The sequence below is a fragment of the Ochotona curzoniae genome, unplaced genomic scaffold (assembly GCF_017591425.1).
Source record: "Ochotona curzoniae isolate NIBS_2020 unplaced genomic scaffold, NIBS_Ocur_1.0 contig_2321, whole genome shotgun sequence".
Taxonomy (NCBI): Eukaryota; Metazoa; Chordata; class Mammalia; order Lagomorpha; family Ochotonidae; genus Ochotona; species Ochotona curzoniae.
In genome coordinates, this window is record NW_024465421.1 from 24151098 (window position 1) to 24167883 (window position 16786).

Genomic DNA, 16786 nt, shown 5'->3' on the forward strand with positions numbered 1-16786 from the left:
GTCTGCTGGGCTCTGACCGGTGGCTCGTTTCCACCCTGAAGGATCTGGTACCAGCTCGGTGGTCACTCTCCCTGCAGGAGACCTCACCAGGCCCCAACAGCCACTCAGTGGCAGTGTGCAGCAACGCCAGCAAGGATGGGGTCCGTAGCCCCGGGCCCTCCCTTATTCTCAGGCCCCATCTCCACACTGGAGTTCCGGCCAGTGGTGCAACGAGCACCAGGAAAGGAATCTACCACAGACCAGTTCCCCCCAGACTAACCCCCAAAAACATCTCCACTCCCAAACCAGCTCCGGCCTGGCAAACAGCAAGTTCTCCACACCCCTGCCCAACTGAGTCCCCCCAGCCACACCCCAGGGTGGCCCTGGGAGGCAACGACGTTGGCAGATGGCTCAGAGTCAGGAGGGGACCCTAGGGAGGGCGGGCTCCCAGTGGGGACAGGCCTGGGGCCCGCGGGCTGGAATTCTCCGGACCAGAAATAACTGCGCAGCTGCCCAAGGCCAGAATTAGCGGCCCCAGGGGGCCAGGGAGGCTCTTTCCATGGGAACGCGGCCTGCAGTTCCCCACACCAGCCCCGCCAGGCTGCCCAGGCTGGGACGGGGTGACCTCTTAGGTGTAGACACCCCCACCTCCAACAGCATGCATTCAGGGCCACGTTGGCCAGGGTGGGAGTCCAGGGATTTGAGCTGACCACAGGCTGACGTCAGCAGAGGGTGGGGTATTCACACAGTCCAGCAGATGTGTGGGGGTGCACCTCAGGGCTCCCCCTCATTCCATTCCCCCTCCCTCTGCAGCTCACTCTGGCTCAAGTTCTACCTGTCTGGTAGCCTATTCCTGCCACCCCTCTCCCCAGGGGCCACAAGGGGCACCCCCGCTCCAGCAACCCTCCTCCAGACCCAGAGCTGTGACTCCTTGTCACAGGGCAGCCTGGAAGTGCGGCCACCAGCAGTGACCCCTCCCCCCGGCAGGGAGCCCCCGTGGGGGCCTAGCTCCTCCTGCCTTGCCCCCTGGAAGTAGGGTCCTCCAACCAACCTGTCCCTCTCCTCTGCCCTCGGCTGACCACCCACATCCAGCCCAGGCTGGGACATGTGGCACCTCCTGGTGCAAACACACAGCATTTGTGGACACCCAACACATAGCCCAGGGCTTGACCGCATTCCCTTGCCCCGGGCTCTGCCTGCAATGGGTGTTTACTAAAAGAGAAGAAAAGAACCCAGCTCTGGCCAGGTCAGCCAGGCCCGGGGGGGCACAGCCCATCCCTGTCCAGACAAAGGAAAAAACAAAGACCACCCCTATGCCCACCTGCGCGAGTGCACACACAGGTGCAGCCAGGAGGAGGCGGGGAGGAGTCTGCGCGTGGCACACGGGGCTGGGGCCTCAGGCCAGGCCTCCCCACTGCACAGTGGCCGCTGGCCCCCCACCCTCCCTCAGGCACTCCCATCTTTCCAGGGCCTGGGCTGCCTCTACTGGCCTTGTCTGTAGTAAGCCATTTGTGAGGACCCAAAGGGGATGGTTTGGAGTGAGGCCAGGCCCCAGCCTGGCAGGCAGAGTTCAGAACCTGCCGGGGGCACTGGTTGAGTCACTGGACAGAGGCTGGGGGATGTGAAATGAGGCTGTGGACTGGGTGACGAACGGGCCACCTCCCACCCGGGCATGAGCCCACAGCCCTAGGAGACAAAAAGCAGATGCAGGAAGGTGCCTACTGATCGGGAGGGATGTGGGGGCCCTGCCTCTGTCACCTGACCAAGCTGGGGGGCCTAGGAGGCAGCCCCCCCTGAGCTGGGAACCCCTCCAGAGCCTCAGACACAACACTGTGGGGGGTCAAGGCGAGCCAGGCTCTCTGCGAGGAAAACCAGGTATGTGGGCACCATGGGTCCTTTCCTGATCCTGTGTGGCATCTGGATCCCCAAGGCTCCCAGTGCCCAGGCGGGGGCACCTGTGGGCATGGAGGGTGTGGCCACACAGGACAACGCGTGCGAGGAGCTTGGGTGCAGAAGCTGTCGGCGCGGGACCTCCCAGCCTGGCTCCTGTGTGAAGGTCACTCCCAGTCCAGGGCCACCCAGGCCCTGAAAATGACCAGATCCTAGACCCCTCAGCCCAGGACCCTGTGAGACGGGGTCCCCCTCCAAGGAGGGGGAAGACCCAGCAGTTAGTCCCCCCCATAGGTCAGGGCTGGCCATACTCGGCTCTCCTCCCCTGCTCCTCTTTTACGGTCAAATCAAGCCTGCTGGAGCTTCTGCCGGATTCCAGGGGCCCTGTAGCTGCTGGCTCTGCCTCCAGTGGCCCTGCCTGAACGTAAGGACACCCTGGCCATGGCAGGGGTGCTGCCCCTTGCAGGCAGGGCCCCGTGGGCATCATCTGGGCAGCAATGAGACTGCCCCCCACTCCAGACCCCACACCCACCAGGCAGCTGCAGACACGTGGCAGGGGGTGGTGCCCAAGGGGCAGGGGGCTCAGCACACATTAACAGTCTAAATCAGGAGTTGGAGCGTCTCTCCAGCCAACGGCGGCAAGGCCCAGACCGCCAGCCCAGCCACGTCACCTGCCCGTCAGGACACGCGGGCTGGGGGGACCTGGAGTCAAGCCCTGCCTGGAGGAACAGGACGCCTGCTGCAAGGAGTCAGGCTGGCATTCCCAGTCCTTCCCCAGGGTGGACACAGGCCTGGCCCAGGGTGTGGGCAGACTGGGGAAGCCCAGGCCGGGCCGCCCACCCCGTGCTTTACCCCATTCGGGGGCCTTTGCCCCTAGAGCTCAGGGGATGGGCTGCTCACAGCCACCCAGCAGTCTCCCAGGTCACCTGGGGTGACCTCAGGCTCTGCACAGGACCCCCGAGAGGACCACTACCTCCTTCTCCAGAAAAACCTGACTACACCGGCTGGCTGGACGGCACCCTGGCACCCCGGCAGCCCCAGGGAGAGGACTGGGGGCGCCATGGCTGGCTGGACGGCACCCTGGCAGCCCAGTAGCCCCAGAGAGGACTGGGGGCGCCATGGCTGGTTGGACGGCACCCCGGCAGCCCCGGAGAGGACTGGGGGCGCCATGGCTGGCTGGACGGCACCCTGGCAGCCCCGGAGAGGACTGGGGGCGCCATGGCTGGTTGGACAGCACCCCGGCAGCCCCGGAGAGGACTAGGGGCGCCATGGCTGGCTGGATGGCACCCTGACAGCCCCATAGCCCCAGAAAGGACTGGGGGCGCCAGAGCTCGGGGCAGAGGCACTGCTAGACAGGGCCTCCGGCTGGAACTGGCCTGCCCACACTGCCCTGGCCGCTGCTCTCCGAGACGAACGACAACCCTTGGGGCTGGACAGGGAAGGGCCCATGGTGTACACAGGGTACTTCCTGCTGACCAGGGGACTTGGGGCCCCTGCATGTGTCCCCCACCCTGGACACTTCAGGAATTGGCAATGGCCCTGCCCCATCCCTATACCTCAGTAACCAGCGAGGCCTGTCCTTCACAGGGTGCCTCTGAACCTCCCCTCACAACAAACGTGCCTCAGCTCCTATTGGCCGACAAGGCGACCCTGCCTCAAAAAAGCTCTGCCCCATGGGCCCGGCGCGGTGGCGCAAGTGGTTAAAGGTCCTCGCCTTGCACGCCCGGGATCCCATATGGGCGCCGGTTCTAATCCCGGCAGCCCCGCTTCCCTTCCAGCTCCCTGCCTGTGGCCTGGGAAAGCAGTCGAGGATGGCCCAAAGCTTTGGGAACCTGCACCCGCGTGGGAGACCCGAAAGAGGCTCCTGGCTTCGGATCGGCATAGTATCGGCCATTGCGCTCACTTGGGGAGTGAATCATCGGACGGAAGATCTTCCTCTCTGTCTCTCCTCTCTGTATATATCTGCCTTTCCAATGAAAAAATAAAAATAAATCTTTAAAAAAAAAAAAAAAAAAAAAGCTCTGCCCCAGCCAGCAGGACCCCATGTCTCCTCGGCAAGCTGCGTGTCCCCCAGGGTGCCCTCCACACAGAGGACAGGCTCAAGGTGTCCCAGGCTGAGGCTCTGAGGTGAGTACATAATACCCTGGGTCTACCCCACTGTTTCCTCCAGGGAGCCCTCCAGACTTGTAGAGCAGCTGAGGTGAAGCCAGGGTCCCCACCCAACAAGGTGCTTGGCCAACCCCGTGGTGGGCAGCCTGGGGGGGATCCACCTTCCCCAGACCCTCCTGGCCAGGGTCCAGGCACAGCAGCGGCCAAAACACCTCCAGGGTCGGGCCAGCACACCCTGGGCCACCACAGGCCTCTCCAGGGCTCGTCTGCCCCGCGGCTGCAGGAGGTGAGCATTGACCCTCTCCGCGTGTCCAGGGTCCCACCTACTCCAGTGGGGTTTTGTAAGTGATTTTACTTATTTGAAAATTACAGAAAGTGCCAACTGTTCCCACCTGCCAGTTCACTCCCCAGACAGCCACAAAGGCCAGCGGCAGCCAGGGCCGTCCCACCCGGGCCACCCCAGGGAGCTGGACATGGTCTCCTCCAGCCAGGGCTGTCCCACACGGGTTGCCCCGGCAGCTGGACAGGGTCTCCTCCAGCCAGGGCTGTCCCACACGGGCCGCCCCCGGAGCTGGACAGGGTCTCCTCCAGCCAGGGCTGTCCCACACGGGCCGCCCCCGGAGCTGGACAGGGTCTCCTCCAGCCACGTTTCCACCCAGTGCCCCAGGGGTCCTACACGCACCGCCCTGCATTAGGCAAGGCCAGCAAGGAGCGACAGGCGTTGCCACGGCAACGCGAGGAGTGGGGAACAGGCCTCCGGAAGGTAAAAGGAACCCCCAGAGACTCATTAGCAACAGGTTCCCATGGCAACCGCACCAAGCTCATTAATAATTTTTTTTTTCCAGGCGTGGGTGTTGAAACTCTCCAGAGAACGGTGGCAGGGGTGGCTGCGGCGCGCGCACACACACACACACACACACACACACACACACGCGCGCGCCCGCGAGTTCCACCTGCGGCCCGGGCAACCCCCAGCCCGCCCGCGAGCACGCAGGGGTGCGGCCCCGCTCCCAGGGGGTCCCCAGATCCAGACCCAAGCGCGCCTCTCCGCCTGCGTATGAGCAGGAGGGGCCCCGGAACCCCAGGGCCCAGAGCGCACGCCCCCAAATCCCCCAAGCTGCGCGCACGGGGACGCCACCCGGCCGCGGGGTCCTCGTCCTCACGAGAGGAGGACTGCGGGAGCCCCTCTTAGGGGAAGGTCGTCCGCTCCCCAGGCAGCATGGGGTTGTGGGGCGCCATGAACCCGGCTCATGCGTGGGTCGGAGCCCCTGGTCCACGTGCTCCCGCAGCCCAAGAGAAAGCGGGCGGCCCCGCGCCCCGCATGGCAGGGACACGCACCAGCCGGCTCTCTCCGGCTCTTAATTGCGCAGACAAAACAGGCCTGTTCCGGGCTCACGCCCCGCGCCGGCAGTAACCGCCCCGCTGGGCCGGTCGCAGACGCAGCCAATTACCCAATTAGGAGCACAAAATCCGCTGTGTGCGGGACAGGCCGCCCCAAAAGGAAACTTCGAGAAGGAAAAAGAACGGGTGGTGGGCAGGTCAGGAAGGGCTGAGCAGCCTCGTGCCCTCCCGGGAGGCGCCCCAACGTGCGGCTGGGAGAGGAGGGGAGGAGGAGGACCGGCCGCTCAGAGGACCTGCCCTGGGTGCTGGCCCCCAGGAGCCGCCCGGCCTCCCTCCCCAGGGAGTGACCCAGATTTCAAAGGCAGACCAAGGGGAGAATCGCTCTGGAGTATCAAGAACCACTGGGGCTTGTGAGTCCTCCAAGTCGGGGTCCCCCAGCCCACCTTCTGGCTCCTTGGACGTTCCTGGGGTGTCCTATTGTCTGCCCCCCGGGGGGCCAACATGCCAAGCCTCTGGCTGACCTGTTCTACTCTGTCTACTTACACCGCCTGCAGACCCTCGCCATCTCCTCTCCCCGCCAGAGGTGGAGCCCCCTGCCCTGCCCTCTGGGGGTTACCCCGACACCCAACCCACCCTTCTTAAGGACACTGACCACAGGGGGACCCACTGGCTCCCACACCTCGCCGGGTACAGCAGCCCACCATGCCCACCAAGTGAGCCTTATGTGTCTGAATTTGGGTTGGGGGGGCCAAGTCAGATACAGCATAGCCTGGGCACTCAGAATGCTGGGACCCTGCAGGCACCAAGGAGGGAGGATGGGCCAGCCGGGCCTCCACAGAGGTCTCCACACACAGCTGCTGGGACACAGGGTGCACAGGGCCGGTGTGAGAGTGCCCCTGCCCAGTCCTGCACCATGGGGGTGCCAGGTTCTTGGGTCCCGAGAGGCCCAGTCCTTGCTGTGGCCACCACACCAGGGGTCCTGGGTGCCTTCAGGCCATGCCCCCTCTGCCTGGCTACAGACTCCTGGCCTGCTCTGGGTACTGAACCATGGCCTCCCTCCACGGCTGGGACCCTGTGCCCACCACAACTGGACTGTGAGGTGAACCCATGCAGTTGGCCCAGGTTGTGTCCCTGTGAACAGCACCCCAGGGCCTGAGCCTCAGGGGCTCATCCTGGAGAAGCCAGCATGGCCCCGGCTACTGCATGGCCTTGCTGGAACAGCCCAGGCAGTCACTACAGTCCCAGTGAGCGCTAACACTGGGATCACTGGGCGGCCACAGATGGGGCAGGTGGCGCCACACAGCCCCAGTGGCCCTGGGCACCCACAAAGCCCCTGCTCACCTCCCAGGATGCTGCTCCCAGGCCCATATCCCCTGCCCCCAGCCCCAGCACCCCGCACTGCAGCCTCCGGTAGAGGCCCCATGCCTGCGGTCCTGGGGATGGGATTGGTGGACGGCCCCCAGCCTGTGCAGGCTCATGGCAATTGGCACCAGGGGCCACTCAAGCTGGGCTTTCCTCTGTGGACTCAGCCCACTGTATCCCTCAAGCTCCCCCAGTCCCAGCTCCCGGGCACGGGGTGCTCTTGCCCTGGGGTCAGTCCCAGTCCTGGGAGGCCCAGCCAGCCCAGTAGGAGCTCCCTGGACACTCAAGTCCTGACAAGACGGGGCAGAAGGGCTGAGTGGCAGGGGGCACAAGATGCAGCCAAGTTCACGCCTGATGCCCCCTCCCCCGAGGCCGTCTTTGTTCAGGGTGTGTACAGTGTGCCTCATGGCTCTGTCCTGAGTGCCATGTACCACCGGCCACCTGTCACTGCTCTCCCTCTGCAGGTGGGGCTGCTGCTGGGGACATGCTCCTAGGGTGGCCCTGCACTCAGACACACAGACGGCAATGGCAGTACTGGATCGGGGGCCACGCGTGGGGCTGCTAACAGCTCTGCCTGGCTGCTTCCTCCAGGCCTCTGCCAGCCCCAGTGTCCGACCAAGGCACAGAGGGACACCACCCTGTATCCCTGATCCTCCCCTGCGATCTCCAAGCTCCCACTGCTGGGCTGCATGGGGTGGCCCAAAGCCTCTCTGGGGGCCAGAGGAAAGAACAGGCAGGTACCCACAGGTGGCTCCTCGGAGCTCCCTGCACCCTGGCGCGACCAGCTGAGGATGGCACTGGCCAAACCCCAGGCTGTGGACACTGTGGTCACTGCTGTGGCTGACTCCCAGCAGCAGGGGGTCAAACCAGTTCGCAGGGTCCACCCCGGCCGCTGTGCAGAACAGGGGAGCCATGGGCCCTGGGAGAGGAGCGGCACAGATAAGTCCAGCACCCTGGACCCAGGTGACCTCGGGCGACTCAGGCTTCTGCCTGGAGCTGCCCACACACAGTCAGTGTGGCACATGGTGGGCACAGTGCCTGGCCCTGCTGCCTGTGGCCATGCCAGCGTCCTCCTGTCCCTCACCACCATGTCCTGCTGGCACCACAGCTGCCTGGCTACAGCTCCACTCAGTCTATGCCCAGGAAGGCCCTAGTATACACCTGCTGGTGGGCACTGGGTGCAACAGGGCAGGTGCAGGGGTACCGTCCCCAGGAGGGAGCCCAGGCTACCAGCTGCACACAGGACCCCGCCCTTACACCTGACCTCAACTGTGGGCAAGGTGGCCCAGCCCTGTGCCTCAAGTCCACACTGCAACTACACAAGGGAACGGAGAGCAACCCATGCCACTTGCTGCAAGCCCCTGTGCCCTGTGCTCTTCACACAGCCTGACTTGGGTCCCCCAGCCCATCACTCCAACTCTCCACAGCACCCATCCAGGACATAAAGCTCCCGAACAGCACCAACCCAACATACAGGCCCATCCAAGGAACCAGGCGCTCCTCAGCCCACCCGGAGACACAGTACACACTCCACTCCCCTCGGGGTCCCCGCACACACCACACTCCCCTCGGGGTCCCTGCACACGCTCCACTCCCTTCGGGGGTCCCTGCACACGCTCCATCCCTTCGGGGGTCCCTGCACACGCTCCATCCCTTCGGGGGTCCCTGCACATGCTCCACTCCCTTCGGGGGGGTCCCTGCACACGCTCCATCCCTTCGGGGGGGTCCCTGCACACGCTCCATCCCTTCGGGGGTCCCTGCACACACTCCATCCCTTCGGGGGTCCCTGCACACGCTCCATCCCTTCGGGGGTCCCTGCACACGCTCCACTCCCTTCGGGGGTCCCTGCACACGCTCCACTCCCTTCGGGGGTCTCTGCACACGCTCCACTCCCTTCGGGGGTCCCTGCATACGCTCCATTCTCTTCAGGGGTCCCAGCACAAGCTCCACTCCCTTCGGGGGTCCCTGCTAGGTCACCAGGCTGCCTTGACCCTCCCATCCAGGTCCCATTGTGGAGCTGCTGGATCTTGAGTGACACAGAGCTGGGACGCACCAGGCTCTCAGGAGCTGTGGAGCCCTGCACCTTCTGTCAGGCCAGCTGTGCTCAGAATCCCCATCTACTCTGTGCACTGGCCACCCTGTCCAGCAAGCCCCAGCTTTCCAGGTCATGGGCTGGGGCCCACCTGCTTGGAATCCACGCTCCCTGAGACACCCAGGCAAGTGACCATGGAGTCAGCGCAAGCCAAGGGCCTCTGGGCAGGGGCAGGGCACAGGCAGAAGGGCTGGTAGGGCCCACCCGAGACATGCCCAGGTCATCGCCTACGGAGGCTGTGTCCCTGCCCTGGGTCACCCCCACAGGCAAGGAGCCCCCGGACACAAGGCCCACCTCAGCTCAGATGAGCATGCCACAGGGCCTCTTCCTCAGCCTCAGCCTGAGCAGCCAAGGGTCCAGCCACCCTGGGAGCCCCCCAAATCTGCGGACACAAACATGGACCAGATGAGGATAAGACGGGACCCAAAGAAGTCAGAGGCCCCAGAGACCTCCGAAGGACAGGAGATGCCCCAGCAGGCCACACACACACACACCCTTCACCACTGGCACAGATGCTGGGCACCCCTAAAGCTGCTCGGATGCCCAGAAACTGTGCAGATAGCTGTGCAGGGTGACAGGTCTGTCCAGGACCATCCAAACAGGACCCCCTGACACGGGGTGTCAGCGCCAGTGCAGGCCAGCTCCGCCACTAAGCCACTGACCTTGGCGCACTCCGTTCCCTAGGATTCCAGCTGACCCCTCTCGGAGAACTCCGGGGTCCCCCAACCCCCCATCAGCACCGCTCTCCTCCCTTGCTCCCCAGACGACAGCCGGGTCCCATTCCCACAGTCGGAGCCAGGAGTGCAGGGGGCTGGCGGCGGCAGCGCCCGCCCACCTGCCTCTATAAATAAAGCCGTGTAGGAGCCACAGCGCGCCCCAAAAGTTACGCACAACTGCAGTTGTAAGCAGTGAAGTCGATCGCCACACCAGGCTGTCTGCTGGGAGGCGGGGTCCCCCGGGCAAGCCAGGACACGCGTGTTCACGCAGCGCAGAGCCTAGTGGGGTTCTAAGAGCCAGGGCCCCACTCTGCTGTCTGGTCCCTGGAGAACCCAGGAGCCCTCCCTGCCCTCCACAATGGAGGCCTCGCAAAGGCAGGGGCACAGCCGCCACACCTGCCTCCCGTGCGCGGTAATTTTTAGGTTCTGTTTGAGCCCCCACACATCCACCTGGCCTGGTCCCTACTGGGGCCCTTCTGAGCTGAACCCCTCCATCCCTGCAGTGGTTCTAGGGAGCACCAGCATGGACACTGTACGTCTCCCGGGGCTGGGTCACAGGGATCACCAACACCAACACAAACAGCTCCCCAGGCCTTGGGGTGCCCAAGGCCACAGGTACAGGGGTGTGGCACAGCCTTCCAGGGAGACCCAGCATCAGCAAGCCGCAGGCCCTGTCCGCAGGCAGGAGTGGGGTCTCCGGGGTGCCCCTTGCCCGGCCAAGAGCTCCAGGCACTTCCATCCTCGGCGAGGAGGTGCTCCGCACCTGCTTTGGGCTTTGGGGCTCGGCACATCCACGTAAGCTGCCCCCCAGCCCCCAACCTTCCGGCCACAGAGTCAGGCAAAGTCTTGAGGAGTCCTTAGCGAGGCAGAGCTGGGAATGGGAGGGCTGGGGGTCCGGGTGGCCAGACACCGGTCGTCAGCAGAGAGAAAGTCCAGACCCCATGCCCCTCCCCGCGCTGGTCTGCACAGGCTCGGACACCTCAAACGCAGGTGCTGGCACTGGGCCGGTCCCCCGCCCTGCCCACCCCAAAGCAGCCCCAGGACACAGCCACCAGACGTCCGCCCCCAGACAGTGCCCCTGACAGGACGAGGTTCGGACTGGGCAGGAGGGAGTCCCGGCTGCTTTTTTTGGTGCCAATACTCCTTTGTGCTCAATATTTACACAGCCACGCTCACAAGGTGCGGAACGTACACATTCCACTGGCTCCTCGTTTACAGTCAAGGCCCCCAGGTACCACGTGAGCTCCCCCCACCCCCGAGGCTGCCCACCAGGGTCCGGGGTGCACAGCCTGGCCACATGCGGCCAGATCCGCACCCCAAAGTCACCGGGGCCCCAGCCACACTGTTCTGGAACCTTCTCTGAGCCTGCGCCAGGCTCTGAAGAGCGGAGCGTGCCCGTGGCTCTCAGGCCAGGGCGTCCGAGGGGGTGGGGAGGGCAGCGACCAGGCGAGCGGCTCCAGCTGCCTCCCTGCCCCCAGCCCCAGCTGCACACAACTTCAGGCGCCGGCTTCACGACCGATGTCACGGCTCCCCCAGGACACGGATCTGAGCGCCCGCGGCCAACTCGGCTCCCTTCCTCCGAGCTCCTCCGGGTCCCACAGCGGACAGACCCGAGTACGAGCAGCACCCCCGGCCCCCCGCGCACGGAGAAGCACGCCTTCGGCGGAACCGGCTCCGGAACCGGGACACGCGCGCGCCCCCACGGCTCCCAAAACGCGCCGCGAGCTCCTCGCCCGGGGAGCACCGCTCGCGCGCCCCACGCGCCGGCGGGAAGGATATGGGTTGCAGACCAGCCGAAGGCACCAGCTGCGGGGCCGCGTGGTCTGCCCGAGACAGAAGAACACGGTGGCCGCCAGCGCAGGGTACGGGACGGGCTGCTCCTCGTCGGTGCTCAGCTCCGCGCCGCGCTCGGCCGCCGGGCTCGCGGGGGGCGACGCGCAGGGCCCCGGCTCCTGCTCCGCCGCGCGCTCCGGAGCCCCGGGGCTCGCCGGGGCAGTCCGCGCCGCCGCAGGGCCCGGGGGCGGCGCGCCCAGGGGCACCCGGACCTCGTCGGCGGCCCGCGCGCCCTCGGTCATGGTGGCGGCGGGCAGCACCTACGGGGGAGCGGCGGTGAGGGGCGGGAGCGCCGCGGCCGCGCCTTTGTCTGTCCGCGTCGGAGACGAACGCGCCCCCCGCCCCCGCCGCGCGCCGGCCCGCCCCACCCCCGCGGCCCCGCTCAACTTGAGGGGTCTCCCCCGCCCCGCGGCTCACCTCGCTCTGGCGCCCGGCGGCGTCCCCGCGCGCATCGCCCGGCGGCGCAGTCCCCGCGCCCCCGGCCCGCCCGGCTCCCGCTCCGGCTCGGGTCCTCCCGGCGGCGGCGGCGGCGGCGGCGGCGGCGGCGGAGACGGCGGCCCCGGGAGCGCAGGGAGCCCCAGGCGGACGGGCGCGGCTGGGGGCGCGGCCGGGGGCGCGGCCGGGGGCGGGGGCCGGCGCGGGGGGCCGGCGGGAGCGTGCGGGCGCCGGTCCGCGCGCCGCACAGGAAACTTCGGAGTGAGCCGGGCGGGGGGCGGGGCGGGGCGGGGCGAGCGCGGGGGCGGGGCGGGGCGCCCCGGGGGGCCGGGCGCGGGGCTGGGGGCGCCCCGGCGGGGTCCCCCTCGATCGGCCCGGCGCGCGCCCCGACCCAGCCTCCCCGCGCGCCGGCGCCACGCGGCCGAGGCCGTCAGCTGGAGGGCGATCCGGGCGCCCCCGCCCCCCGCCTCGCCGAGCGCCAGGGGGCGCGCGCGGGAGGCGCCGGCGGGGGGCGGGGGGCGCGGCGCCCACGTCCTTCCCCGCCCCCATCTGCACGGGCGCCCGCCGCGGCGCCGCGCCCTCCCCCTCCGCGCCGCGCCGGGGTGCGCCTCTGGGGCGGGGCGGGCCCCGGAGCGCTGTCCCGGCTGTGTGTCCCGGGGTGGAGGGGGTTCAGGGTGGGGGGATCGGGCACGCGTGCAGGCAGTCGCCACAAACTTGCGTGGGTATCCATCGCCTCTCCACCCTGCATCCCTGCCCCTCCCACTTGGGGCAGGGCCAGAGCCCCCCTTAAAAGAAGGCAGAGGCGGGAGGCCCCTGCGCCGCCTTCCCGGGGTGCCCACTCAGACACCTGGCACAACCCCGGACTCGGAGTCCCCTCCAGGCCCAGGCGATGGCGGGGAACTGGGGCTACCGGCTGTGTGCCCACCTTGCCCGGCCCGGGGGTCCCTGTGGTCACAGCGCCAGGGCCTTCCGGACCTAGAGACCCCCCAGCGAGGCCGTGGCTGCAACTGCCCGTGCCTGAGTGGCCTCTGCTGCCCTGAGCAGGGGCAGTCCAGTGCGGGTCCCACTCCCAGGCCAACCTCGAGTGGCAGCTCCTCCTGTGCACCCCAACTTTGCAGGGAAAAGGGGAACACTTGGTCTACCCTGGCACTGTTATATGAGCTGGAGGCCTGGTGGTGATCCTGGACCTGGGCTGCGGCTGAAGAGTGAAGCTCGGACCGGTGGGCCCAACTTGAACACCCAGACAGAGCCCTACCAGGGGCCAGGGGGTGACCTGCTGGACCATGTGCTAGGAGTGGACAGCGGGCCAGAGTCCTGGTACAACTGGTCTGTGACCTCTGTCACTGAGCTTCCTGGCTGTGGGCAGGGGACCCTCCGAGGTGGGCGGGCACCGTCCCTGGCAGCCAGGGCTGTGGATTGGAAACACAGAACTTGACAGTACAGGTAGCCATGGCCTCCTTAGAGGCCCACGAGGTCACGTGGACGCCCACGGGGCATCCCCTCTCTGGCCCGTTCCTCCTTCCACTCCGTCAGGCCCATGTAGGCACTGGCCACGCTGTCCTTGTCCCGCCAGACCCCGGCCGCCATGCACCCTGCCCCTGGGTTCTCCGCTCACTGGGCGTGGGCCCAGGGCAGCGTGTGCCCCCACGAAGCCCCACAGGAGGAGGCAGGCTATGACGAGCTCCTGGCCTTGGCGTGAGAGCTGAGAGGGGGACAATTTGGAAATTGGCATTAAAATTGTTTAATTAAACTGTACAGCATGTTCAGATATCTCTTTTTTTTTTTTTTTTTTTTTTTTTTACATCTTCCAGGCCTCTGGAAAATCTGGTTCTGCTTTTTGCTATTTTCCATTTTTTTGAAGGACAAAGATTTCCCTTGGCAGAGAGCTGGGCCCCTTGGTGTGGCTGCAGCAGGAACCGGAAACAAGTTCCCCTGCCTGGAGCCTGGGGCCCCCTCCTGGATCCCATACCTCCCGCCCAGGGCACCTGGGCCCTCTCCTGGGTCCCATACCTCCCGCCAGGCCACCCCTGGCCAGGGCACCTGGGGTCCCCTCGGGCCGGAGACCCCCTCCTCCACATTGGTGTCCTGGGCCTGCGTGTTCCCACTCCCCCTCCAGCCGTGCAGTGCCTGCCACAGAGTTGCTTCCCCCCACTCCCAGCTGGCCATACTGTGGCTGTCCTGTGTGGTTACTGTGGCCAGCTGGTCCCCCAAGGAGGTGCCTGAGAGCCCAGGGGGTGGACAGGAATTGCTCCCTGAGTGGCCCCGAGCCCTCAGAAACAGGGTGAAAAGAATGGCCCTGCAGGTGGGCAGGTGTCCCTAGCAGGAGAAGTAGCAGCCTGGACCCCCCCAGCAGGTTCTAGGGCCGCTGCTTCTCGGGGGTGGGAGCTGGGCTCACCATGGTCACCCCTAGATGTCAGCCTTATCCAGCTTTCGGGGGTTCGCCCGAGACAGTAGAGTCCTACCTGGTGTAGAGGTCACTGGCCTGTCCCCATGCAGCCGGCTATGGGCAGGACCCAGACTGGGTAGATGTAGCCAGGACTCTACCCTGCTAGGCTGCCTCTAGTGGTGGCCTGCTGCTGGTGTCCACCGCCATCACCTCACCTCCAGGCCACCTGAGACAGCACTCTGGTGCCAAGGTCAGCCCGGCTGGCTGGACTGGATACAGGTACCCTGGGCTGCCACCAACGCACAAGACTGCTGTCTCTAAATCCACAGGGGGCACACCCCTCTCCACACGCACACAACACAGCCCCATCCCCGCGTGCAGCCTGGCCTGTCCCCGCACGCAGCCTGGCCCCAACCCCACAACATCCCAGGAACTTCAGTGTCTGCAGGGACCCAGGCAAACAGGGCCAGGAACCGTGGGCTGTGGGGCTCAGGGAGCATGGAGTCAGGAGCCCGGGAAGCATCAAGGTAGGGGAGCTGACCTGGGGAGAGGCTAGAAGCTTCCAGCCTACGGCCGGGGAGGGCGCCCCTGGCTCAGCCCAGCCCCATATCAGGGCTCACCCTCCTCAGCCCACCTCTGGGGTCCCAGAGAAGGGCCTGGCACCCATGGGCGTGCATATGGCCCAGACGGTGATGACCAGAAGTGGAGTGACCAGAGGCCTTCACGCCAGGCCCCCTGCTCTATGTTGGGTGGCACACACCGTAGAGGCTGTGCACTGAGCTGGGCCACCTCTCCCTGGTGCCCAGATCCTGGTACACCCTCACCCCAGGGCGGCTTTTATCTTTCCGGGTAAGTGGGTTAAGCTGTCGACTCAAATATTTAAACAGCCCCTCCCCGTGTGACAAAGGTCAGTATGGTGGAGGACCTGCCCCTGCAGGTGCCCAGGGCCACCAGCTGGGCCTCTGTGAGCCGAACAACTCTCCCAGTCCCTCGACTCTGCCCCAGCACCCCAACTCTCTTGCTGACTCTATTAGCATCGGCTACAGGGCTGGGACACACACTGAGAGGGCTCCCTCCCCAGGAGGCATCATGTGGGGGCTGGCCCACCTGGAGCTGCCTGCCCAGGAGTCCGGGCCCACGACAGTAAGGTCAACGCCAGCTTGGGACAGGTATGTGGGAGCCCCAGACGCCGTCTTTCCACTCTTGCCTCTAGTGGTGGCAAGATTCCTGCTTCAAGTGGTTACAGCATCAGCCCCGGGCCAGCGCACCAGGACCAGATTCGGGCTGTGGCCGCAGCCTCCTGGCTTAGCTGTGCTTTGGGGAAGGCGGGTGGCCGGAGGGCCTTCAGCAATGTCCAGGGTGGGAACAGGGGAGCTGGCCGGTCTCAGCAGGGGCTGCCCCTTTTCCCCCCCTGGGGCCTCCCCAGGAGGACAGACACATGCCAGCAGTACCTGAGGAAGCCACAAAACCTAGGGGAGCACAGGCCAGCCGGGCCTGGTCAGGCCCACCCCTCCTGCCCATCACCAGAGGTGCTTAGAGGTCAAAGGCAGAGCAGGGATGGTGCAGCATGCACAGACGACAGCAGTTGGCACCTCTGTGGGCCAGCCAGGCAGCTGTGCTTGGAGCCCTGCCCGGGGTAGCATAGCTGCTGGTGCCAATGGCAGCCCCCTCCATCCCCTGCTCTAGAACTGCCTCCAGAAGGTGAAGAGCGTTCAGTGGCAGCTCCTCAGCCAGCGGAGGGTTCTGACAGCCAGGCAGCCTCCCTGCCTGAGGCTTCCCACTGAGCCACAGCGGGAAGTGACAGTGAGAGACAGACCTGGGCAGGGGCCACACAGGGGACATAGCCAGGCCAGCTCCCATTAAGCTTGGTGACACGCCTCCAGCACAAGGCACCATGGAGGCCCAGCTCCTGAACGAGAGCTTCTGTGTGCCAGGGAGACAAACCCCATATGCCAGCACCCTGTCTGCTGTGAGGACTTCACACAGGAATGCTGCCACAGGTCAGGCCGTGGCCCTGCTGGCCAGGGCGCCCTGGGCCTGCGGTACCAGCACCCCATGTGGGTGTCGTTCCCATGTGGCTGCTTCATTTCCCATCCAGCTCCATACATAAGCTGCCTTTTGCAGCCCTCAGGCTGGGGGAACTAGGAGACCTCCTGCCTGACCTGGGTGGGTGGCGCTGAGGGCCAACGGGCTGGGGAGCCATGAGGGGCCAGCTGGGCCTAGGTGGCAGTGGTCAGGCTTGGAGTGGGTTTAATGTTTAACTGCAGGACACACCCAGACGGCACCACGCACAGGGAGCATGCGGGGCACTGGCAGCTCCCAGCCCCAGGACTCCTAGGTTGCCCCCCGAGCGAGGGCTCGGTTGTCCCGCTGGGTGCTCTGCCATGGCCGGCCCCACCCACAGGTGTTCACTGAGAACAGAGTTTTCAAGTGCACAGCGCCCAAGCGTGAAGTCAAATGTAGGGGAGTGTGTCACGAGGGAGCAGGGTTCCCCCTCAGGACAGAAGCTGCCCCTACCTCCCCGAAAGTGATACTGGGCAGAATGGTGTGACAGAGGGTACTCTCCAAGGACGGGGCTACAGCTGCACTGGCTCTGTCTGCTCTGCTGGGCGGGTAGGGGCCGCGCAGCTGGGATAAAGAATG

The 16786-nt window shown here is 66.0% G+C and overlaps 1 protein-coding gene across 1 annotated transcript in view; it reads right to left on the reverse strand.

Moving 5' to 3' along the window:
- CACNA1H (calcium voltage-gated channel subunit alpha1 H) overlaps positions 1–11791 on the reverse strand; it is a 33922-nt gene extending 22131 nt beyond the window's left edge. The window contains exons 1-2 of the mRNA XM_040973761.1: positions 11740–11791; positions 11269–11582 (exon numbers count right to left, since the gene is read on the reverse strand). Of these exons, the coding sequence (XP_040829695.1) occupies positions 11269–11564 (296 nt within the window). The 5' untranslated portion in view covers positions 11565–11582; positions 11740–11791. The remainder of the gene's footprint in view (positions 1–11268; positions 11583–11739) is intronic.
- Positions 11792–16786: the final 4995 nt, after the last annotated feature.